Here is a 26,476-nt window from a genome sequence, read left to right as displayed (position 1 = left end):
CCAAAAGGTTTGGGACTTCTGTTGACCAGACAGATAGCCTTGGCTTTAGGGATTATTTTAGCTCATCTTCCTTCCTTGTTTCTCACATTCAATCAGTTGTCAAGTCATGTTGCTTCTTCCTGCACACCACTGGAAAAAAAAGTCTATCCCCATAGCTAAAACTCTAGCTCATGCTTTGGTTATTGGAGTTGTCTACATTTATCTTTGGTGGCACTGTGGCACTAAACCACTGAGCTTAGGGCTCGCCAATCAGAAGGTCAGCAGTTCGAATTCCGCGACGGGGTGAGCTCCCGTTGTTCGGTCCCAGCTCCTGCCCACCTAGCAGTTCGAAAGCACGTCAAAGTGCAAGTAGATAAATAGGTACCGCTCTGGCAGGAAGGTAAACGGCGTTTCTGTGCACTGCTCTGGTTCACCAGAAGCGGCTTAGTCATGCTGGCCACATGACCTGGAAGCTGTCTGCAGACAAATGCAGGCTTTACCTTTACCTTTTACATTTATCTTTAAGTAATAAGCAATATGTGCATGCTCTTAAGAAACTGTGCAAAGTGTAATTTTTATTTTATTTTTTTACAAAACAGCAATCACAACCACACACCTTGTAAATCAACTATTATTACACTTGAAAACAGATAGCATGGTGTGTTTAATTCTAAACAGACAGTTCACCTAACAAGGATTCCTGCTTGCACAACGAGGCTTCCCCCTTCCATCTTCCTTCTTTGTGCCCCCCAGAACAGCACTCAGGGTGAAGAGAGGGAAGCTGGAATGTGCAGAAAGAATGTTAATCACAGCACAACATTGAATCCCAACCTTTACAATTTATTTTGTTTTATTACTTTAGCCTTGTAGGGAGTGGAAGAGAAGTCAGAAGTGTGCAAATTCTGGGTCATGAGCTGCATGACATTGACATCCCAAGAGTGCCATTTAACATTTTCTATAGCTACAACTTCCAAGAGTGTGCTGTACAGAAAAGAGGCAACATGGTCCTTCCACAGGCAGTTTAAATTCTACAATAGATGAAGAAGAGGTTACAGGAGAGATGTCAATAACTGGCAAATATGTAATGGAGGTGACATAGAGAGGAGCAAGCTGATGGTAGAAATGTTAGGCTAGGATGCTGTTGTCTTTGCTCCCTGAAAGCTTTGATATTAGCCAATCCACCTTCCTCTTAATAGCTTCTTAATTCTTCTTTGGCTGGCTCTGAAGAACACAAGGAACAAGATACGGAATCATAAGAGGGCTGATTTTAGGGTTGCAACATTTAATCAATCAATCAATCAATTGGTGAAACAAAATAAAAAAATTCCTTACAGTAGCACCTTAGAGACCAACTAAGTTTGCCATTGGTATGAGCTTTCATGTGCATGCAAGAAGTGTGCATGCACACGAAAGCTCATACCAATGACAAACTTAGTTGGTCTCTAAGGTGCTACTGTAAGGAATTTTTTTATTTTGTTTCGACTACATCAGACCAACACGGCTACCTACCTGTAATCAACTGGTGATATGCACAGGTGCATGAGGGGGCCGGGAAAATTGAACTAGAAGTTTCTTACTAGAGAATGGGAGAAGGTTGAAAGGACAGAAAAGAACCTGGGGGGGGGGTTGCACTTGCAAGGCAGGTTTATGGGCAATAATCTCGGCAGCAAACCAGAGTAGTGTATGAACTGCAAAGAAACCTCCCAACCCCAAAAATCCATTGATGAGCCAGTGATAGGTACCTACCAGGCAAACCCTGTGGAAAGGGAACAAGCACACCTTAAACTTATGGCATTACCACATGCCCTCTTCTGGCTTCTTCTTTGGTAATATAAATTCTCCTTTTTGGTAATGCATAACTCGCTACACTAAGGAAGTGTCCATTTAAAACTACAGTGGTACCTCGGGTTACAGATGCTTCAGGTTACAGACGCTTCAGGTTACAGACTCCGCTAACCCAGAAATAGTACCTCGGGTTAAGAACTTTCGGGTTCGCGTCTCTGCTCCTCCAAATGCAGCTGCTGGGTCACCTTGGGCTAGTCACACTTTTTTGAAGTCTCTCAGCCCCACTCTCCTCACAGAGTGTTTGTTGTGGGAGAGGAAGGGAAAGGAGAATGTTAACCGGTTTGAGATTCCTTCGGGTAATGATAAAGCGGGATATCAAATCCAAGACTACCACTGTAAGGCAGAGCAATATATATTGTCAAGGGTTTGTGCACTGCCTCCAGCTGCTTTCTAGTAACATTTCAAGAGGCCATAGCCTTTGAAATCTCCCTATCTGTTCACAAAATTAGTTGTAAAGACACTATTGCAGTCAGACCTAGCATATTATAGCCACTATCAAATTGTATCCTGGATTGTTGTTGTTTCTGAAGCGCAATCAGTCTTCTTACCGTCCTGGTGAATTTGCATCCTGTATTTCTTCATTGTGGGAGAAGGAGCTTGGTTCTGGAAAGGCCTGTTTGGAGTAAATGTGTGTTTCTCTTGAATGTTCTTGGCACAAAACATACTAAATGCAAGGGTCCACGCTCCATTAAAATGAAGAGTGATTAAAGCTACTTCTTGCATAATAAAGCACACTAAGCCATGTTATGCTGGCTTAATGTACCAATGTGATGAGATGTTCATTGTTTAGGTAAATTACAGCAAATCGACTGTTGAGAGGGGGTCTCCACCCCCATTCATATTAAAAAGGAAGGAGGAGGAGGAGGAGGAGCTCTACCAAAGGGAAAAGAAGAAACACTAAAAGACAATGGCCCATAATGTCAGTGAGATAAAAAAAGATTTCACGTGTCTCCAGGAATTAAGGGCTCTGTTCATAATGTTACAAGCAAGCTGTTCCCTCTAACAATCTGCTTCCTCATACTAATAAAATGGAACTGTAAGTAACTGGAGTTTATTTCTGCATTGCAGTAGTCTGGGCTGCACAAGCCTCCCTCCCACCAGGCCCAGCCCCAGGTACAGGCACAACACACAAGACCAGGGGCTTTTTATATGCGAGCAACACCCCATTGATGCCAGAAAGGAAACTCCATAAAATTGCCACACACCTGACATATATTGCAATCTGCTCCCTTCCTAGCTAGATTGCTATTTTGCATGAGACTCCTCTTTCTGCAATATGTGCTGTAGGAAAGGGAGTGTTTCCTACTTTTGCTGCATTATGACTTAGCAAGTGGACCCTGTTGAATAGGTAAAGGTGAGGTAAAGGCAAAGGCAACTGTATGGCGTGTGATGCTCATCTGCTTCTCAGGCCTAGGGAGCCAGTGTTTGTCCACAGACAGCTTTTTTTGTCATGTGGCCAGCATGATTAAACCGCTACTGACGCACGGAGGACCGTGACGAGTGCTGGAGTGCATGGAAACGCCATTTGCTTTCCCGCTGTAGCTGTACCTATTTATCTACTTGCACTGGTATGCTTTCGAACTGCTAGGTTGGCAGAAGCTGGGACATAGCAACTAGAGCTCACCCCATCACACAGATTCGAACTGCCAACCTTCCATTCAGCAAGCCCAGAAGGCTCAGTTGTTTAAACCACAGCATCACCCATGTCTCTGTTTGTTTTTGTTGTTTAGTCGTTTAGTCATGTCCGACTCTTCGTGACCCCATGGACCAGAGCATGCCAGGCACTCCTGTCTTCCACTGCCTCCCGCAGTTTGGTCAGACTCACGTTCGTAGCTTTGAGAACACTGTCCATCCATCTCATCCTCTGTCATCCCCTTCTCCTTGTGCCCTCCATCTTTCCCAAGATCAGGGTCTTTTCCAGGGAGTCTTCTCTTCTCATGAGGTGGCCAAAGTATTGGAGCCTCAGCTTCACGATCTGTCCTTCCAGTGAGCACTCAGGGCTGATTTCCTTCAGAATGGATAGGTTTGATCTTCTTGCAGTCCATGGGACTCTCAAGAGTCTCCTCCAGCACCATAATTCAAAAGCATCAATTCTTTGGTGATCAGCTTTCTTTATGGTCCAGCTCTCACTTCCATACATCACTACTGGGGAAACCATAGCTTTAACTATACGGACCTTTGCCGGCAAGGTGATGTCTCTGCTTTTTAAGATGCTGTCTAGGTTTGTCATTGCTTTTCTCCCAAGAAGCAGGCGTCTTTTAATTTCGTGACTGCTGTCACCATCTGCAGTGATCATGGAGCCCAAGAAAGTAAAATCTCTCACTGCCTCCATTTCTTCCCCTTCTACTTGCCAGGAGGTGATGGGACCAATGGCCATGATCTTTGTTTTTTTGATGTAGAGCTTCAGACCATATTTTGCGCTCTCCTCTTTCACTCTCACTAAAAGGTTTTTTAATTCCTCCTCACTTTCTGCCATCAAGGTTGTGTCATCTGCATATCTGAGGTTGTTGATATTTTTTCCGGCAATCTTAATTCCGGCTTGGGATTTATCCAGTCCAGCCTTTTGCATGATGAATTCTGCATATAAGTTAAATAAGCAGGGAGACAATATACAGCCTTGTCATACTCCTTTCCCAATTTTGAACCAATCAGTTATTCCTTATCCAGTTCTAACTAGCTTCTTGTCCCACATAGATTTCTCAGGAGACAGATGAGGTGATCAGGCACTCCCATTCTTTTAAGAACTTGCCATAGTTTGCTGTGGTCGACACAATCAAAGGCTTTTGCATAGTCAATGAAACAGAAGTAGATGTTTTTCTGGAACTCTCTAGCTTTCTCCATAATCCAGCGCATGTTTGCAATTTGGTCTCTGGTTCCTCTGCCCCTTTGAAATCCAGCTTGCACTTCTGGGAGTTCTCGGTCCACGTACTGCCTAAGCCTGCCTTGTAGAATTTTGAGCATAACCTTGCTAGCGTGTGAAATGAGTGCAATTGTGCAGTAGTTGGAGCATTCTTTGGCACTGCCCTTCTTTGGGATTGGGATGTAGACTGATCTCCAATCCTCTGGCCACTGCTGAGTTTTCCAAACTTGCTGACAAGTCTCTGTTTACCCTTTATTTTACTAGAATAGTGGCTTACTGTTAAAGCTACAGGATCCATTCCTGTCTTTCTTTGCAGCTAATTCCTCAGCAGCACTAGCATTGAGAAGTAAGACTCTGAATAGTGATCATCTTCTGAGCGGGAGAGATTGTTTGGGAGTTCTGTAGCAGATGTCATTTAATGGGAGAAGCTTACACCTGTGGAACTTTGGTTGTTGCTGTGCTCAAAGCTCTTGAATGGACAGAAGCACAATCCCTTTGGGGAAAGCTGCCATCCTACGTTTGGTGGAGGGAAGCCAAAGTATGCTTGGACACTGGAAGAGAATGGAAACCACAATGGAGAGGAATTATTTATTGTGTGCAGCTTCCCCTTGGCAGTTTTGGGAGCCCTTTGCCCTGTGTGCTACCTTGCCACAGGGCAGGTTTGTCTGGAGAAAGCATTGGTATAGACATGGCCTAAGGCAGAATCAAATCATCAGTTTTATAAATAAGGAGGTGGAACGCTTTGCATGCAAACTGAACCTAGCATGATTATCTAAACTTGACTGTATTGCTTTGTCCTTTCTTTTCCCCTCTTACTTACTTACTCCCAGAAATTCCTATCCCACCTTCCTACACTGAAGTGTATACTCACCTTTGATTCATCTATTCTTTTCTGTGTACATCTGTCTTGGATTTCCCTCCTCTGCTGTAGTTTTGTCCTTTTGCTACCAGACCTTTCCCTACCATCAGGCTGCTCTCTCAAAGCACTCCACCTTCCCTTCCTTGCTACCCCCATATTCTTGGCACCCATGCCCTGTTGCTACCTCTCTTGTTGTTGTTGTTTAGTCGTTTAGTCGTGTCCGACTCTTCGTGACCCCATGGACCATAGCATGCCAGGCACTCCTGTCTTGCACTGCCTCCCGCAGTTTGGTCAAACTCATGTTCGTAGCTTCGAGAACACTGTCCAACCATCTTGTCCTCTGTCGTCCCCTTCTCCTAGTGCCCTCCATCTTTCCCAACATCAGGGTCTTTTCCAAGGATTCTTCTCTTCTCATGAGGTGGCCAAAGTATTGGAGCCTCAGTTTCACGATCTGTCCTTCCAGTGAGCACTCAGGGCTGATTTCCTTAAGAATGCATAGGTTTGATCTTCTTGCAGTCCATGGGACTCTCAAGAGTCTCCTCCAGCACCATAATTCAAAAGCATCAATTCTTCGGCGATCAGCCTTCTTTATGGTCCAGCTCTCACTTCCATACCTCTCTTATTTCCTTCAAATCCCTCCTCAAAACTCACCTTGATCATGAAGCCTTTGGCACAATTCCATAGTTTGCATATCCTACTGTAGCTCAGTCTGCAACTAAGCCCAAGCATGTGCAACCAAAACAACTGCACACTGCTTCCTGGTTTACCCCTGCCTCCCATTTGTTTTCCTTCCTGCTCTATTGCTTCCCCTGTGAAGAATTTTAGATTGTAAGCTCTTCCGGGCAGAGGCTTGAACTCTTATACCGTACTTCTCCTCTTCAAGTGCCATGAACACCAATAGTGTTCTGTAAACCACCATCGTCACTGTCATTATTTAGTTCCTTATTATATTTTTTTCCCCACCATGGGGGTATCAGTTGCATTTTCTGCCTTGGGTACCAACATGAGTTTGGTCTTTCTCTGTCCACTGTGATGCTTTTGGCTCTCATTTTCTTGGGTCTCTACCAGCACTTGCTCTTGCTAAGCCATTCCATCAGCGTCTGTCAGTGGGAGTTGTGCTAGCTCAGTTTAGGGCTTTTGCTTGGCATTAATTGCTGGTGCAATTTGGAAATAAAACCAGATAGTTCTCATCCACCTGTCGTGGGCTTCTCTTCTATCACTCAACAAAGGCCTCTCTTAACTGGAATTGCCTCCATTTCCTTCACCGTTCATATTACATATGGGACTTCAAGAACTTGCAGACAAATTGCTTATTTGTTCTTAATCTGTAAACCTGCTACACATTCAGCCATTGCAGCCTGTTCCAACACTTCGGCCAAATGCCTTTTATGTGAAAAAATGGTATGTTGTGAATACAAATTGCTAGGCAAGAGCCACATGGAACATACGGCTGTGATGGGGTGACGATTTGGATGTGCCACTGACAATCTGGCATCTTTCTTCCTTGGGTCCCTTTTGCCACCTGAACGTTAGCTTCCATTTCTCATTTCATAGGAAATATTGGGAGATGTTGAAGAGAGATGCCATAAAACGCTGGTTTAATCAAACACAGGAAGCTCCTGTATACTAAATCACACCCTTGGCCTCTCTACCTCAGTGTTGTTGACTTTCCACAGTTTCAGACAAGGGATATTTCCCAGCCCTAATGGGGAACACCAGGGAGTGAACCTAGGACTTTCTGCAGGCAACAGAATTGCTCTACCATTGAGCTATGCCCCTTCCTTGCGTCACCATGCAATTTGTGCATGGACCAAATACATGCATTGTTTAGCCAATAGGGTATTGTGCAGCTCAGCCATGTTTTAGCTCACTGACAGGCAATTGGTGGCCCGTGGGTCACATGCAGCCCCTAGCCTAATTTTAGATGCTACAGGCCCCAAGGTACCATCATACTTTATCATAAGTAACACTTGCAGGTTTTTTATGGTCCTGACTGTGTTTTAGTACTGTGGGATCAGTAGTTAATTCATTTTTGAACCCAGTCTCCTAGAACTGAGCTCTTGTGTAACAGCCATGGGATACTTCCATCATCAAGCTCCATAGAGCAGCACATGAGCTTCATGCTGGGGCTGAGTAGACTTGTGGCAATGTGTTGACCACACTTCCTTGGGATATGTGTCAGCAGACTGCTTCTCTGTGGCCAGAGAACGAGCCTTTCCAGACAGTTGGGAAAGTTAATTCAAATGCTGTGTAATGCAAGTTTTTGACGTGCAGGAGCTCAGCATGACAGCCCCCATAGCAACATCCCTAAAGAGGGTCCCAAGCTGCTGTCAGATTTATTGATCTACATTTCTTATGTACACTTTTACTATTACTGTATAGGACTGGGGTGGGGGAAGGGATTTATCAGTTTGTTGATTATTATTAATCATTTTGTGTTTTTATATTGGGGGGTGGGGATGAAATGCTTCCAAGAGTGAAAGAAAGACATAGCGAAATTCATATGGAACAGGAAAAAACCCGAGAATAAAACACCAACTGTTAATAGATATAAAAGAGAGAGGAGGCTTCATGCTCCCCGGCCTAGAGTTATATCATGCAGCTGCAGGACTACTATGGCTTAAAGATTGGATAACATTAAGGGACTCTGATGTACTAGACTTGGAGGGATATGATAATCAGTGTGGGTGGCATGCCTATTTAATATATGAGAAGGTAAAGGTCCACAGGGGCTTCTTGAATCACTTAATAAGAAAATCATTATATAAGATCTGGATGAAGTACAAAGGAATATTCGAACCCAAGATTCCCCTGTGGCCCTCACCTGCAGAAGCACTGGCAATAAAGAAAAAGAATATGGAAGGGGAATGGGCCACATACCAATCATTATTAGAAGGACAATAGGAGGAGCCCGCGCTGAAAAAATATGAAGAAATTAAAGGGCACTTGACAGACTGGCTGCAATATTTTCAAATACATCAAAGATTAATCATTGATAAGAAAGCAGGTCTTGCAAAAGAAACATCAAAATTTGAAAAAGAATTGATACAAAGTAAAGGAAGATATATCTCGTGGGTATATGATCTCCTATTAGAATGGGAGGTAAAGGAAGAACAAGTGAAAGCGTTAATGGTGAGATGGGCACAAGACCTGGGTTATAATATTTACATGGAACAATGAGAAAAATTATGGTGGTAGACATAAAATGTCAGGGAAAACACAATGAAGATGATGTACAGATGGCACCAAACCCCAGAAAAACTTGCTAAAATGTATAAAAATAGATCATCTATATGTTGGAGATGTAATAGAGAAATTGGGTCTTACTTGCATATGTTGTGGAATTGTATAGACATCTGTGTATTTTGGAACAATATATATGAAGAACTTTAAAAGTTATTTAAATTTACATTAAAAAAAGGCCAGAAATATTTCTACTAAGCATATTGCCAAAAGAAACAGGGAAATCGAAAAGAACACTGTTCATGTATGGGACAACGGCGGCCAGAATCTTAGTAGCTAGGAACTGGAAAAATACAGCAATACCTAATACGGCAGATTGGCAAATCCTAATTGTAGAATACCTGCAGCTAGCAAAGGCGATGCGGAGGATAAGAGGACAAACAAAACAAATAGTCTATAAGGGATGGAGAATTTTTAAAGAATACTTTAAAAATTTAAAGAATTTTTAAAGAATACTTTAAAAATTATGGTATAAAAGGAAATCTTTTGGCAGAACTACCGGTAGACTGACCCTTGTATTGTATAAATACAAGTTCGTAGGGATGTATAAAGAAACTATATAAGAAATATGTAACTGTGCGGTATAAGGTAATCAATAGACAAAGTACAGTGAGACTAATAGGAAGTCATTTTTAATTTTTTTCTTTACAAGTTTCATAATTATTTGTATTGTTGGGTGTATAAATGATGTTTGTTATATTAATTTTGCTGATTCTGATATTGTTGTTCTTTTCAACATTGTTTTGGCTGAAAATAGCCCCCTATAAAAATTTGAAACATTTTTTTAAAAAAAATGAAATTCAGTGGTGACCTTTATCAGCTCTGATGACAGCTATAAATCAGGCTGAAATTCTCATCAGCTTGCTGGACAGAATTCATTACAGACCAAGATTGCTGTGTTATTTTCTGTCTTTGATTGAGGGACGCCCTATTAAAATGAATTCAGCTTCAATAATATGAATCACACATTTCAAAACACAAAAGGAGGCCTATTACTCATTGATTCTTAGGACGACGATGATTACAGGACTTGGAGACTATGGAAGCCTTATTGTGTTTTGCTTTGGGTCACAAAGCCGATCAATTTCTGCTTCTTTAAAGCAAGCCAATTTGCTCTTCATTAAATTTCGACCCTTTGCTGATGGCGCATATTGACTGTAGCAGCAAGATCTACAGCCCCAGCAGATCAATGATGGTTCACTTTTTTCTTTTTTCTCTTCTTTTCAGTAGGGTCCGAATTTCCAAAAAGAAGTGAAATCCTTCAAAGATGGTTTAATTGTTCAGAGTATAACATGCATAAACACATTGTCTCAATTGCCATGGGGATAACCATGTGGCTTGATTTCTCATGTAGCTCTAGAACAGAGAGTGGGAACATGTGGACCTCCAGGTGCTGTTGGACTGCAATGCCCATCATCCTTGATCGTTGGCTATGCTGTCTCAAAGTGATGGGACATCTGGGTGGGATAACCAGTCTCATATGATCAACATGCCTAAGTCCAATTAATACATGAAGGGGTTAATGCCATAGAGTAAGCTGTCCTGCCAGGCTTAGCAATGTCCATTTCCCTTCACTTTGGGAAGAACTAGGAACTTCACTGTTTAGGGAAGTTTTTAATGACTGATGTTTTAATGTATTTTTAATCTTTGTTGGAAGCCGCCCAGTGTGGCTGGGGAAACCCAGCCAGATGGGCGGGATATAAAGTTGTTGTTGTTGTTGTTGTTGTTGTTGTTGTTGTTGTAATCAAGTCTTTGTTCTCCCCCTGTCCTCCCGAGAAGCTCAGCATCTGAAGAAGTTTCAGTTGGTTGCTACAGCTCAGACCAGTTGGTTGCTACAGCTCAGACCGCTACAGCTCAGACCGCATGGCTCTCACCAGCCATTCTTGAGGTCCTAAAGCAATAATTTAGTAACTTTTCACCAGTTTGTGAAAGCTAAAATTTACTTCCTGTGCAACCTTTTCTGAAGCACGTGAATCTGACCTCTGTAGAGTTTTTAAGAGGGGATTTTGGAAGTTACTTTAAAGGGCATATTTTAAAAGTCTAACAGCCTATATGTCTACACTTTGCTGCGTATTCTGTGACTTTAAATCTCTGCTGGGATTCTGTCACCAAAGTGTTCTTCCCCTAAACTTGCATCTTGGTATCCAGGAATTTTCACCAACAATCTGGAGGGCCACAGATGGTGCCCATCCCTGCTCTAGCATGCTTGTTTTTCTGCTATTGGGGGCTGCATTTCAGATGGTCAGTTTCTGACATGATTTCCTTTTATACACTACTAAATATTAAGTTTGTGCTCTCACAGACTTCTCTTGTTGTGCTTTTTGTACGACAAACCTGTATAAGTTTAAAGGCCCTTTGGTTGTTGTGGATTTTACAAAAAAAATAAACAATACAATCTGATCATTGTAGCTTGGTGAAGCCCTGAGAACTCTTTGAGAGGTGTTCTGTTCTGTCTCACGGAATTACAGTTCTCAGACAGCAACATCTGGAGAAGCAGAGTTTCCCCATCCCAGCCTTATAACATGCAAGCTTGAGCATATGGTCCAGTGTTACAGTATGTCACTTTGAGCTCCTGAAATATAGAGGTAACAAGTCAAATATTGTATGTGGAGCTATGCAATAAAAATTTCGGCAATATATCTCCACTTCATGAATCTCTAACCAGGAAAGTATGGCAGATAGTGTTACATGCATTCACAAAAGAATCACTTGAGATTCAAAAAAGATTTGTGGCCCTTGGGGATTTGTTACTCATCTGCAGTAACATGGATTTAGTTACCTCTTAACACACAAAGCCATTTTATTACACAAGCAGGGCTGGCTGAAGAGGGACAAATTCAGAGAACATTTTAAGGCTCCCCTTGGGAATCTGAATCTACATTAGAGATTATGAAAACAAATCCTAATGCACTTTAACTGCCAACAAAAGAATGGTCAACTAAAATCCAGGCAGGGTGGAAGCGGAAAGAAATATGTTTAAAATCTCTGGTTTTGATCATAGGAATTCAGCTATTACTAGTATATAAGGCAGTAGTTTGCAAACTTTTTTAAAAAAAAGTGGACAGTTATTTATTACATTTGCTGCAGTGCTATATTTTCAGTCTGTACCAGTTACTTTGAGTTAAATTGCCTGGAAACAGTATTGTTGTGTATTTCAAGGCAATAGACGTTCATACATGCCATTTTCATTAAACTCTTTCAACACTGACTTATGTGCATCTGCCAAGGCCCCAAATGCTGCACGAAATTCTAGGAACCTAGAGGTTCCAAGTTAGTTCACATCCATGACAAACACTGGCTGGGCCTATTAGGAACCCAGGAAGTCTGCCTATATAAGGCCAGACTATTTGCACATCAAGCACAACATGCCAGTTCTTATTGACAGAGGTTCTCCAGCAGGGAAGTGGCAAGAAATTGGATTCAGTTCGCATTTAAAGGTGGACTTGCCTGGTTTGCACTTTCCAAAGCAATAGGCAAACTGTAACACAGCCCTCCTTCAAATTTAGCACTTCTATGAATTTTGCAGTGCAAAATTTGGCCAAGTTATATCTACAAAAATGCATATAATAGAATTAAGTGTTCATATAAATGCATGTTTTGATGAAAATAACATAAAACCCACATTAAAAAGGTAAAGGGACCCCTGACCATTAGGTCCAGTCGTGACTAACTCTGGGGTTGCAGCGCTCATCTCGCTTTACTGGCTAAAGGAGCTGGTGTACAGCTTCCAGGTCATGTGGCCAGCATGACAAAGCCCCTTCTGGCGAACCAGAGCAGTGCACGGAAATGCCGTTTACCTTCCCGCTGTAGCGGTACCTATTTATCTACTTGCACTTTGACGTGCTTTCAAACTGCTAGGTTGGCAGGAGCTGGGACTGAGCAACGGGAGCTCACCCCCGCTGTGCGGATTCAAACCGCCGACCTTCTGACCAGCAAGCCCTAGGCTCTGTAGTTTAACTGCATGCAAAAATGTGTACTAGGAGAAAACACTGATGAATTTTCAGGAGAAGGAAGAGGAGGAGCATAATTAATAATAATAATAATAGAAGATATGTAAATGTGAAGAGCCAAACAGATTTGCCCATTCTTGCTCTATAGGGTCTTTCTTCCAGGATCACCTTCTACCTAAGCCTGGTTTCTACCCAAATCATCCTTCACACTGTTGTTCTGTTCTCTCCTCTCGTCTTTAGATACAGAATTCATTTATAGAAACCGGAACGGCTCCGTGATACTGCACAATGTTGAAACAAACAACTCAACGGTGTTAATAGACAACAAAATAATTGTAAGTACCACATTTAATGGGCGGGTTTATTTCACAGTTGTCTGGTTTTCAGACCAATAAAATGGCTTTAGTTTACTTCTTGTACCACCTTGAATAAGTAGTACACTTATTAAATATCTTGGCCTTGGCAGCAGCAGAAAATGCAAAACACAGATCTTTTAACATACCTGGAGCTCAGATTCTAGACTTGGCTTGACAGATAGCTGTAGCATTTTGATCTTTCCATTTCTAACTGTTTAATGGTCTGTGTGCCATATGAGAAATGTGAGCCAAGCCTAGCTTTTGGGTCCTGCCCTTCCTTCAGAGCATTCAGTGATAATGCCAAGTTCCATTATGAAACACAAAGGCAATTTTATCTCATATTCTTCTTAAAAGAAGCAAGCAAATGTATCATGGTCATGTTCTTGGATTTCAAATTCATGCATGTGCATTCAAATGAATTTATTTGTGTGTGTTTTTCTGTTTAGGTGTCCATAAAAGCTATTCGATATGAAGTTTCACCAGACAAAAAATACGGACTTTTTGCCTATGAAATTGTACCGGTAAGTAGACAGACTGTGTTACAGGCAAATAATTAACTGCATTTCCCTCCTTTGACATGATGGCCATAGCTCCAGTCTACATTTTACCCAGATATTCCTGCACAAATGGTCCACTTTTAGACAATAAAAATATCAGCTCAATTATATCTTACAAATTGAATACTGTGAAATGGAGAGCAAGAGGGAATAGCTAGCAAAAGCTATGAGAAAAGGAGGGATGGGGTATTAGCTAAAATGACACTGCATTCTTCTTTCTAAGTGGGATATGCTCAATGCAGGGAGAGGCAACCTTTGACCCTTCAGATGTTGTCAGACATTGGACATGCTGGTTGGCATTGATGGGATGATTTGGCACATATCCCAGCAAGCAGTCACCGTTTAGAGTAAAGTAATGGTCATTACTTACTAGCACACATTATGAATGTTAGTTGATGGTTCCTCCATTTGACCAGTGTAGTGCTGCTGATTTTATCTGCATGAATGAGCATAACAGCCAGCGCTGCAAAGGCCACAATTGTCTTTATATCTGTTGTGGAATCAGTGGGGCACATGAGAAGGGGTCTTGAGATCCCAGATGTTGGATCTCCATATAGACCCGGGCTTCTTTCACTTTTGTTTCTGTACAACTTCCAATGTCACACACAAAAAGGTCAGATATTTCCTCTTCTTTTTAAACAATTGAAGGATTTTTTTTTTGAAGTTTGATATAAAAAATTGCATTTGCCAATATAGAGAAGGAGACTTGAGTACTGTCACCAGCCACAGTATAACACAGCACGAATATAAGTGTTTTAAAATGCAATGAAATCCTGGCTCATAGTCAATGGGCTTAGAAAAGGGGAAGCAATACCTTTTAATAATTACACTGTTACCTCAGGGACCTTTTCTCCTCTTTGCATCACTGGAATGTAGATACGGAAATGGAAGATTATAGTGTACTCCCAATTGGTCAAATGAAAAGTTCTGAGAGAAGGAGTTCACTACAGAAAAACTTCATCATGAAAAGGTTGCGGCAGTTCTGGAAAAGCTATGGAAAGGGGCAACTGAAAAGGGAGGAAGAATCCACACACACACCCCATGAAGAAAAGTTACAGTTTGGAGCTAGGAAAAAGGTGTGCAAGGAGGGACTTGATTTAAAATTGCTCATGAAATTATTCAGGATTTGAAGAGAGACATTTTTTGCTGCAAAATACTGGAGCCTGGGATCATTCAGAGAAGCTGAATGTTGGAAGGTTTTGGACAGACAAGATGAAATACGTCTTTATCAGAGCCCACCCATTTGGTAGCATGAAGCAGCCACCTCAGGCAATGTAAATACAAGAACATCTCTCCTCCTTGAAGAGGGGAGACTTTGCGAGTGGGAGCCGCTTCCTGCGCTAAGCAGGGGGGCGTGTTTTTGGCCCCCTGGTCTAGCCTATCCCTGCTGCCGCGCCAAGCCTCTCAGCTGGCCAATAGGGCTGGCTGGAGGGCGGGGTTTGACTACATTTAAGCCGGTGCGGCAGCGTACAAATCCTCTTTCTGCTGCTGCACCACTTCGGATCTCAGGCAGTGTAAATGCAAGAAGAAGTTGCCCCACCACTGCCGAAGAAGCAATCCAGGTAAGGGGGGCGGGCAGCAGCTATGGCAGAGCAGTGCGGCCTTCCGCCTCCCATTTTTGCCTCCAGTCTTCCCTGCCCCTAGGGGGCAAAGCTCTGTGGAACAAGGACACCTGCTCTCTGGACAGTTCATGTGATTCCAGTAAGCTCCCAGCTGCTATAGAGTCTGACTTTTTAAACTCATTATAGGCCATCAATGCCAAGAAATCTCATAACAAGCCAAGAAAGCTAGAAGTCCAGCCAAGTGCATCAGGACCTGGACATCTGGTTGAATAAACTACACATAGCAGAAATGGGTGGTATTAAGCAGGTGAATCTGCAATGGGGTTTTTATGTTTGTCCCAAGAAATCTGTATTTTCCCAAGTGGCTCACACTGCCATCTAGCAGATGCGAAGGGCATAAACCAAACTTCAGTAGACAGGGAGGTTGCTGGTCCTGTAGTTGTACAGACAAGTCTTTGCTGCAGCGATTTCCAGTCTCCCCCTTTGTGAAATTTTCTATAATTTGCCTTCTAAACCTCCTTCCTAAATCACTCTATAAATTTAAACAGAAGATAAATGTCAATGTCTCTCAGAGCTGAAATAACACATTAATTCTAATCCTTCTGTTCCCAGTGCTAGAGTTAAGGATGAACTATTAATGTTTATTACTACTGGATTCGGTTCCTCAGATGTCAGAAGATTTCGGACATACAAATTGGGTCCAGATAACAATATTCTTCTGCCCATTGCCTCCCCCAACAACATAAGCGACTTAGATTCAAGATGGGGGGGGGGTTAAAATTAAAAACAAACAAACCACCTAGGCATAGAGATGCTTGAAAGTGCCTGGTAAAATATTTGGCAGTAGGGCTAAGTGAAATTCTGAGGGCCAGGGATAGGACTTTAGTCCTTTATTCATCTCTAAGTACAGCCAAAGCAAAATAGCTTGTGAAAAATTGTCCTCAGCTTGTATAATTGATATGGGTTGCATAATTTGTTTAGGTTTGAAGTTACTTGGTGCAAGCTTTGTTATCCCCACCCTGTCCCGTGTGAAATAAAACATGTTTTGCAACTGGAATATGGCTATCCTTCTTTTGAGGAGATTTCACATTAGCACCAAAATAGCAAGCAATCAGCAGAGTAAACTTCTGGACAAATAAATCCTTATAAATCCTTTTTCTTTTTTGGCACATTTTGTAGAAAAGCCAGAATACAGAATACAGCTGCAATGCTGTGGATTCCTACTCATGCATAAGTCTCTTTGAAGTCAGGGTGATCTGCTTCTAAGCGAACGTGCATAGAATCGATCTGTAGAATAACCTAAAAGGCCAGTATATTCTCTCACCTTATCACAAGTGCATTCGGCACAATGTTTTCTCTTACTTGCAGAGCAAAAGAGACTTCAGTGGAGTTCCAGGTCTAGAAACACGCAGCTCTGCTGAATATCTAAAAAGTGGCAAAGCAGAGTATTAGCTGGAACAGGAAAGTAGCAGAAGGGGGGGGCTGCTTAACCCTTCCCACATTCACATTTCCCCACACTTCTGTTCCCAAGGTATTTGTTTCCCAGCAATGTTAAACATGCATTAAAAAAAAACCCAGCTGGAATTCTAAATTATCAGGATTGTACAATGATTCAGAATTTAGTAACAAGGGTACTAAGTAGAGCATCATCCCACCAGAGCATAAAAGAACTGCATTGGCTGCCAATATTCTTTAATTTAATTTATTTTTTATTATATTTATATCCCAGCTTTCCTCCAAGGGATACAAGCTGCCACCATTTCCTTTTTTTATCCCTACAACAACCCTCTAAGGTAGGTTAGGCTAAGAGACTGTGACTGTCTCAAAGTCACCCAGAGTGAGCTTCATGGCTGAGTGGATATCAAATCTCCACTTGTTTCCCAAGCCTTGGTTTCCCAAGCCCTTAGTCCATACTAGCCACTACATTGCACTGGTTACCATACCAAGGTTATGGTTTTGTTACTATTGTATGAAGTCCTCAACATCTTGAGCTCAGAATGCCTAAGAAATTGCCTTCTCCTCCCTACAGACCCATTTGGTCACTAAGATTGTAGTCCCATTGGCACTATACATTCAAAACAGTATCATACTACTTTAAGCAGTCACAAAAAATCCAGAGAGCTGTAGTTTGTTAAGGATACGGAGAGTTGAACGGAGATCCCCTATTCCCCTCAGAGAGATACAATTCCCTGAGTTCCCAAGGAAGAAGGAGTGATTGTTAAATCCCTCTGGGAATTTAGATAGATGATAGATAGATAGATGATAGATAGATAGAGAGATAGAGAGATAGAGAGATAGATATAGATAAATATAGATAGATATAGATATAGATATAGATATAGATATAGATATAGATATAGATATAGATATAGATATACATACCAGCTGGACAAAAGCAGCTGAGAAAGGTACCACATTTTTCCGTGTATAAGACTGGGTTTTTTCCCCTTAAAAATAATGTTGAAAATTTGGGGGCGTCTTATACATAGATACATCTCCCCCCATTTTCTTAAATCAAGATTCTCCCCAAATAGGGGGTGTCTTATACATGGGGGCGTCTTATAGACGGAAAAATATGGTAATTTAGTGAAGGAGTGTGAAGAGTTAAGAACCCTTCTTCTTGTTGTCACTTCTTTCATTTAAAACAGAAATCTACCCCCACCCCTTCTACTGCTACAATTCCTTTTTAAATTTTTTATACAAATTCCGAAGTCCTAAAAATCCATTCATAGGAGCTGTTTTGTGCACGATGCCCTTGTGCAATGCTAAGGATACCTTAATCTGCCCATTAAGTCAGGTGATGTTGTAAATGGAAACTTCTAATGTGATGTCGTTTAATGCTGGAGGGCTCCTACTGCGACAGAGCCTTCTGTGCAGGATCCACTGTGCAAGATGAGCACCTTTACAATCTTTCTTAACAGTGTGCATTAGCCAAAAAGATTACCCCACCTCTGAGTGAAAGTAGGCAGCATCTTTGAAATAAATGTTTTGGAGCTGTTGGTTTTTCCATTCCTCCCGCCACCCCAAAGTAGTTTTAATAAGCCTAGTTCTCTGCTGGCATATGCAAGCAAAGCCTCTCCCTCAGATCTCATTTTTTTTAAAAAATGTCTCAGATAATATTAAAAGATTCATGTAAGAGGAAAGGAATGGAAACTAGGTGAGAGCAGCTTAGAATAGGCTGCCTTTGGTGTAGACAGTTGTTGCCTTCTGAGTCACAGAGACCAGAAAAGAAGAAGAAAAAAGAAAGCAGAGGTGGTATCTTTTTATTTATTTATATTTATTTCAAAAATGTATATTCCACCTTTCAGGGCAAAACCTCCCCAAAGTGTCTTATACCAGCGCCTCAGTGCATCAGATACAGCAGCAGAGGTGTTCCTGTTAGGGCAAATAGGGTGCAGCTTCACCAAATTGCGAATTATTTTAGGGCTAGTGAGGGTGTTGTCTGTGTTGAGTTTTATAGTTTTATCTTCTAGTTTGTAGGTGGGACTGTTGTTTTGTGTGTTGCTTGCATGCCGCTAATGTTTTCCGTCACTGTTATGGGGGGAGGCTGTTGTTTTGGTTTTGTTTTCCCAATGTGCCATATGGAATATTGATGTGTTATATAAGTACACACAAACACACACACACCTTTTATGATATACAGAGGAGGAGAGAGCTACCAGTGGCAACTAGCCAAGATGTCTAGGCTCTGCCTCCACAATTGGAGGCAGTAAGTGCTTCTGAATACCAGTTGCTGGAAACAAGAGGAGGGGAGAGTGGCTCTTGTGTTTGAATCCTGATTGTGGCTTTCCTATAGGCATCTGGTTGGCCTCTGTGAGAACAGGATGCTGGACTGGATGGGCCACCAGCCTGATCCAGAAGGCTCCTTTTATGTTCTTAGTGTATTTGTGCATATTTTTTCAATGGAAGTCGCTTGGGTGGTGTCACAGAGGGCACGTTGCGGCTACTCTAGAGTAACGACTCTCCAAACCGTTGCCTTTTCATGCTTTTATTGTGTGCAAACTATTTTCAGTGCTAGAGCTGTATAGGATACATGTTCTCAGTCTGGGTCAGAACCCTGGAATGGGGATTCCCGCGTTTTCTTCCAACATAGAAGTCTGGGAATCCCAAATCTCCTCCCCCGTTTCTTTCTGCGCAATTCCGGAACAGGGGGGAAAGGTCTTCTTTCCGTGCTTTCCCTCCTCCCCTTTTCCCTCTCCCTTTCTTCCTCTCCCAAGCGGAGCAGGGGCTCTGCGACCCTGCCAGAGCCATGTCCTCTTCTCCCTGCTTCCCCGCTGGACTCTTCTCCCTCTCCGCTGCAGCTGGTACTCGGGGAGGAACTGCTTCTCAGGATGGGAGGGGGCTGTCTGTAGTCCCTGTCCCTCACATCCAGCAAGCGGCCAGTAAGTTTAATAAATAATAAACAATGTTGGTCTCCCCTGAGTCAGCCCCACTATCTCCCTTCCTGCCTTACTTACAGCTACTAGTCTAAGGGACTCGTGGCCTTGTCTGTCAGCTTCTCCCTCATTAGTCTCAGTGTTTTCCTTGTAGAACTCCACAGGGAGAAAATTAGAATGACTTGTACCTGGTTATTTTTGGTTCCGGGTCCACCTGCTGTTGGGCTGCTTGCCTTCTGTCATTCCAGCCCCATTGGGTACCAGCCACGAATGCAGAGTCAATCGTGCACAAGTAGGGGGAGGCCTGTATATGCACATTGATCTTATTCTATTAAAATGTGCATTAGGGAGCACCTGTGTGTTTATTCTAATGAGTGCATAATGCATGCTTGTTGTCTGCTTTTAGAATAGCTAAAAAGGGCAATCAACACACATTTTAATTTTATTTAATCTAACCTGGGGGAGAACTTCTCAAGTAGGTTGGCATCAAGCAGTGCCATTCTTTCCCATATTTTTGTGACAGACAGACAAATGCTGGGTTTATAAAGATGAAACTGCCGGTATGAGGGTTTTGATCGAGGGCCACCTCATCATCTCAGTGGGATATAGAAGCCCAAGTATAATTCTTCAAGTCAGTTTCTCTTTGGCTGCTCTGACAGACAGGCATGGATATATATATATATATTCCATTCACTATCTTTCATTTAAAATGTCCCAATCTTTTGGACATGCAGGAACCAGCCAGGAATTAATTGGTAACTGAAGAGATGAGGTGGTGAAAATCTACCTGGAATCACCTGCTTTGATGTGGAAGCTTTTCCCCCTTATCTCAAATGGTTGCCTACTCACAGTTTTGTTTTTGTTTTTTTAAAGGGCATCCTTTTCATGCTCAGAGATTTTACACCTGTCAGTTCCTGAAAACGATTTAAGTTCTACCTGATCATTTTAATTTTTGCAGTTTTTTAAAAAATAATCCTTATAAATATTCTTTATGTGTTAGTGGTTATTTTTGTAGGTGATTTAATAGATGAATCAGTTAAAATTTGGGTTGACTAAAAGAGGCTTTGTTTAATTTTGCAAGAGGGTTAAAAGAATTTTTTTTAATGGAGGTGTTTGTGAGCATGGCAGGTGGCAAGCCCCATTTTTTAAAAAAAGGAATGCCCTTTCTTAGATGATACTCACCCTTGCACACAACTACTGTATTGATTTGCTCATTTGCTAATTTAATTGGTCAATGGAATGACTGGACCATAATAAATAAATAAACAAATAAACAAAACCAAGCACTAAGGAGTGAGAGCTCTGGTTATTTTATTTGGGGAACTGACTTGGGGGTGGAGTGGATTTTTGCCCTTGATTCTCTTCCATAATATATTCCCTGTTTCTCTCCACCACGTTATCCCATATTACTTTCATTGTCTTCCCACTTGATAAGGCCACTTGATGCCCTCGAAGCAGATGCTGCAATAAAACAATTACTATTTGGTGCCTTAGGACTCTTTCACTGCATTTCTCCCACATCTGCATTCATATTTAATGCTCATAGTCCCCTTCTATCTGAATAGAATCCTATTTCTTAAAGAAGTGAATATTTTGAAGAAGGAAAGGTGAAGATTCCTATCCTTCAGGTGTCGGTTTTTGGAATGATAAATATTGCTCTAACTTAGCTTCATTGTTGCCCTCGTCATCATTTCCATTTATATTCCTCCCTCCCTTCCAAAGGAGCCCCAAGCAGCAAACAACTTCAATAACAATATCATTAGAAGCATTCCAAAAACTGCACTGCTTAAAACAATCGCATTCTCTCAGGCAAGGATTTTAAGGTTTCCAGGAACACTGTGTTTCAGCCAGCAAATGTCTGGGCAAAAAAGAATGTTTCTAAATTCCTCCTGAAAGTCAGTAATGAGGGTGACGCATGCACCCATCATTGTGCACTAGAAGAAAGTTTGAAAGAAGTAATGTTCTACCCCAGTCTCCTGTTTTGGCTGTCGATTCAGGCAAGTAGGTAATGGGAATGTGAAGTGTTTAGAATTTAATCCAACAACATTGTCTTTTGTGGAGACTTGGCAGCTAGTAAGAGCACAGTCAATTCCTGCACTATTCAGAGCCATTCCCAGATTTTTGGCACTCTCTATTACAAAGATGGATTCTCCGGAGACAGTGTTTTAGTGTTTCCTGAACTAAGACTTCTGTGTCTTGGTGGGCACACTCAGCCCACCTAATTGTGATAAGTTGTATGACTGCAGCACCTCTTGCCAAAGGACTCTCCAATGTTTGTGTACAGTAAGAAGGGTTTGTTTTGTTTTGAGCCAGGTTTTGTGCTTAGACTTCTAACTGGATAATATATAGATTGCAGATTGAATTTTAAACTGTCTGGGCAAACAGTGCCATGTACAAAGATCCCTGGGCTTGTTGAGTGGCTAGATCTTAATAACTTGTAAGCACTGTATAGTGCTGTGCAAGGCCTTATGGTAATCTAAATTAACCACTGCAGTTTGTGTAATTGGTAATAAAAGGAACACCAGAAACTAAATGAAGGGGAAAGTGGCTTTGCTGAGTGACACAGTGAGATATTAAACAGAGAATACTTAATTGCTTTTATTATGAATGGCTAAAGCTGTAATGGTGTGACAGAGATAAAGAATTGCCTGGATCTTCCGTAAAGCTATTTGTTCTTTGTTTCTAATTTAGCAGTCCATTATGGTGTTGTTAGCTGGCGAAAGTACAATTAAATAACTTAAGAAATTCAAGATTTCTGTGGGAACACACATAATGCACTGAGACGTTTAGGGCTGCTACAATAGAAGTTATCTGTTTTGTGGTTAATGCAATGTGACTGCATATTGCTGAAAAACATGGAGGAATTAATTGTTGCTGTAATTAGAACTAGCCCGATTATTGGCTGGGGAAGGATTGATTTAGGAACTACAGCTAAGCTATGCCACACCCTGTGATTAAATTACAATTCCTTGTTTAAGTGACCAGATATAAAGGAGAGTAGAGCATTCTATGCCTTTATTCACTGAAGGTGCTGCTTGCCTTTGAAAGGGGAGGAACAATACATCAACATCACCTTATTTTATTGTTCTGTGTTTTAAAACAGGTAGTTTTGGAGCAAATTTTTGTTCAGTTCTCAGTATATTGGCACTGTCAGGGAGTGGGGGAAACCCTTTCTACAGCAAATCACTCAGAGATCTAGCAGTAGTTCCTGATCTACCTTCTGGCCATTCCTCAAAATTCATGGGTGCTACTTCTGGGTTAGCTGAGTTTTAACCTGAAGCGTTTGTAACCCAAGGTACCGCTGTATTCCTATAAGAAAAGCTTCTGGCCTTTTATAGGAATGTTGTTGTTGTTTAGTCGCTTAGTCGTGTCCGACTCTTTGTGACCCCATGGACCATAGCACGCCAGGCACTCCTGTCTTCCACTGCCTCCTGCAGTTTGGTTAAACTCATGTTCGTAGCTTCGAGAACACTGTCCAACCATCTCGTCCTCTGCCATCCCCTTCTCCTTGTGCCCTCAATCTTTCCCAACATCAGGGTCTTTTCCAAGGATTCTTCTCTTCCCATGAGGTGGCCAAAGTATTGGAGCCTCAGCTTCACGATCTGTCCTTCCAGTGAGCACTCAGGGCTGATGGGCTGATTTCCTTCAGAATTTATAGGAATAGCCCATTTAAACGTTTTCTTCATTTCATTATATATAACCTATTTGTTTTATCAGACAATGTCTCCTAGGCACGTGGACCACTGTGATTTGCACACTTGCCACAGCCGTGTGTGGATAACCCACCATGGAGAATCTAGATCAGGCATGTCCAAAGTCCATTTCGGGGGCCTAATCCAGCCTGCCAGTCAGTTTAATCTGGGCCCTGTGGCAGTTTATTTCCTGGGGTAAAATCCCAAAAAACTTCAATCCTAAAAAAAAAGCTCAATAACTTTGGGGTAAAATCGAAAGGAAAAAAAAAGCTCAACAATGTCAATCCTAAAAAAAAGTCAACAACTTTGGGTAGCTCTCATGCATGTTCACTTCATCAAATCTGGCCCTCTTTGAAAAAAGTTTGGGCACCCCGATCAGTATGGCCCCTGAACACTCCCACCTGTGACCCAAGTAAGTGTCTTCAGTCGCCTGAAGTGGGCCAGATCAAGCAGCCTTCATAATTAACCTGCTGTGAAGCAAGCAGGCACAGCAAACTCTGTTAAGGACCCTTATGGTGTTGTTACTTTCTTTGCAGCTGCTCTAATTTATTCGAAGAAAAAGAAAAGGAGTAATAAAAGAAAGAAAGCGCTTCACCTTTTAGTCACTCTGTCACTGCCAATAGTTTGACTCCAGTGGAGCTAACTTGGTGCTGTGAGGGACAGGTGGCCGAGCAGGAAAAAAGAAAGCTTTTGTAATTGCTTGGCATGTCAGCTCTGTGCTCGGGAACATAGGCACCAGTTGGCAGATTGGATTAAAGTCCTCCAAAGGGTTGGCTTGGGGATGCTTAATACCTGCACTCCAAATCGCCTCTACAAACATTAAAAAGTGCAAGCTAAACCCCGTTACAAGGGATGGTGTTGGAGTGGCCGCTTATGCGTTGCCAGAAAAAAGCAAAAAGCAAAGCCTTCACCACAAAAGGAGACAAAAGATTATGCACATTTGCATTTGAAAAGTGGTGGTGATGATACTTATTACTGCACCCTTTACCAGCAGGGCCCAGGGCAAGTTACAACCATTTAAAAGTCAGTATTAAAAGAAGTTAAAACACATAACAGTCCCAGTAATAGGATGCATCCTAAAAATGCAAAGCTCCGGTATCAAAAGCCAGGACAAAGAGGTGTGTCTTCAGCATCAGTTGGAAGCTGTGCAGTGATGGTTCCAGACACATCTCTGTGGGGAAGGAGTTCCGTGGCTTAGGGGCTGCCACTAAGAAGGCTGCCACCACTACTGAACCTCTTAGGGCAGCAGAACTACCAGCCCCCTCCCCCCCCCCCCGTAACAGCCAAAAGGTTCTGTAGGGAAGAAGGCAGTCTCTTGGATATTTGGGGTTTAAGCCATCTAGGGCTTTATATGTATAGACACACGTTTAGAAATAACCACTTTAAATAGAAATACAATCCATTTTACTATGGTGCAGAAGACTGAGGTCAGGTGACATTTCTGCTCCTTAGTCTGCTGTCCAGGTGCTGAAAATGAATCACAGAATTGTAGAGTTGGAAGGGACCCTGAGGCTCATTTGGTCCAACCCCCTGCAAAGCAGGAATATGCAGCTGTTCTTTATGAGGATCGAACCTGCAACCTTGGCGTTATCAGCACCATGCTCTAACCAACTGAGCTATCATTGTGTGGCAGACAACTGGTCACACAGTGATCTGGTGAGACAACTTCGAGGCCCCTGCAAGCTCCCTTCTGATGGGTTATTCATCTTTAAACCAGACTCAGCCCTCCAGATAGAGGACGCAGTCCAAAAGAGGACAAGCCTCCTGACAAATAAAGGACACACGGCCACTCTAGCTGCTATTCCAAATAGTGTCACGAGATCCTTTGAGACAGAGAGGGCATACCTCTGCCATTTCCGCAAGATGGAGTCCACAATTTGTGTGGCTAGCATGCAACTCCCTTCATCACTTGATTAGCCAATGCTTCAACTCGCTTCACTCCAAAACATTTTCTCTGAAAGTGAAGGGGGACCTCACCTGCTGGCTTCACTTGTGCTTGGTCAATGTTAGGTGTGAGCAAAGCTCTATATGTCTAGAACTGTATGCGCATAGGCTCTTTGACGTGAAAGGGATCTCTGGACCCTAAAGTCCCCCAACTGTGCATATGGGGAGCACAACCACATGCTGTTGGATGACTGCAGAGCTCTGTTCATGCTTGCCGATATCCCGCTGCTTCCTTCCTTCCTTCCACTTCTGTAGGCGAGAGCATGGCAAGTATGACCCAAGCTGAATATGTGACCCATCTTTGTTGAAAGGTGTTTCATTACTTTGAACCCTGGATGAAGGGGAAGTTTTGTCTGTGTTGATTAATCTTCAGCTGATTTGTGTGGGTGATGAGCATGCATCTGCGACCTGACCCCATGAAGTATGAAAAGAAGCAAAATTTTAAAAGATATGTGATTCCTTTAAAAAAAAAACTTGTTCCAAAGCAGGTTTAGCTTAGGGCACACTTGTTATACATTGTTCTGGCTGCTGCATCTCAAAAAGGATATTGCAGAATGGGAAAAGAGGAAGAAAAAGGCAAGCTGGAGGAACTACCCGATGGGAAACGGTTAGAATGCCTAGAGGTTTTTAGTCGGGGGGGGGGGGAATTGATGTGTAAGTGTGGACATGATAGATGTGTATAAAATTATACATGAAATGAAGGAAGCGAGAAGCTTTTCTCCCTTTCTCAATATACTAAAACCCAGAGTGGCTGGGGAACCCCAACAGATGGGCGGTGTGTGTGTGTGTAATTATTATTATTATTTTTATTATTATTATTTAGGCCATCCAAGGAAACTGAATGTTGGAAGATTTGGGACAGGCAAAAGGACCTCTTCGCACAGCACGTACATAGTTAAACTCTGGAATTTGCTTTGCTAGCACAAAGTGTGGTGATAGTCAACAGTGGGATCCTCTTTAAAAGAGGATTAGTCAAAATCATGGAGGGTAAGGCTATTGAGGGCCACAACCTATAATGCATATGTTCTGCCTGCTTGCCTACCATGAAGGCAGACGTGTCACAATGGCAATATTCTACTACCAGGATCAGAGGCAACATGCTTCTGAATACAAATCACAGGGGGCGGGGTTACAAGATTTAGAGTGGTTGGGGGCTTCCTGGAGCCATCTGATTGATCATCTGATTGAACCTGCAGCATTGGCGGTTTCTGCACTATGCTATAAGCAACTGAGCTATTATTTTTTCTGGTGCC

The 26,476-nt window shown here is 42.2% G+C and overlaps 1 protein-coding gene across 2 annotated transcripts in view; it reads left to right on the top strand.

The window, feature by feature from the left end:
* The window catches only part of DPP6 (dipeptidyl peptidase like 6), a 508,150-nt gene that overhangs the window by 370,842 nt on the left and 110,832 nt on the right, over positions 1–26,476 (top strand). For both annotated transcript variants that reach the window (XM_060280914.1, XM_035129463.2), the window contains exons 4-5: positions 12,977–13,071; positions 13,539–13,613. In XM_060280914.1, the coding sequence (XP_060136897.1) occupies positions 12,977–13,071; positions 13,539–13,613 (170 nt within the window). The remainder of the gene's footprint in view (positions 1–12,976; positions 13,072–13,538; positions 13,614–26,476) is intronic.

The sequence above is a fragment of the Zootoca vivipara genome, chromosome 12, assembly GCF_963506605.1.
Source record: "Zootoca vivipara chromosome 12, rZooViv1.1, whole genome shotgun sequence".
In the NCBI taxonomy this organism is placed as follows: Eukaryota; Metazoa; Chordata; class Lepidosauria; order Squamata; family Lacertidae; genus Zootoca; species Zootoca vivipara.
Note: the sequence above shows the minus strand (reverse complement) of the source record. Positions and strands in the feature narration are given on the sequence as shown.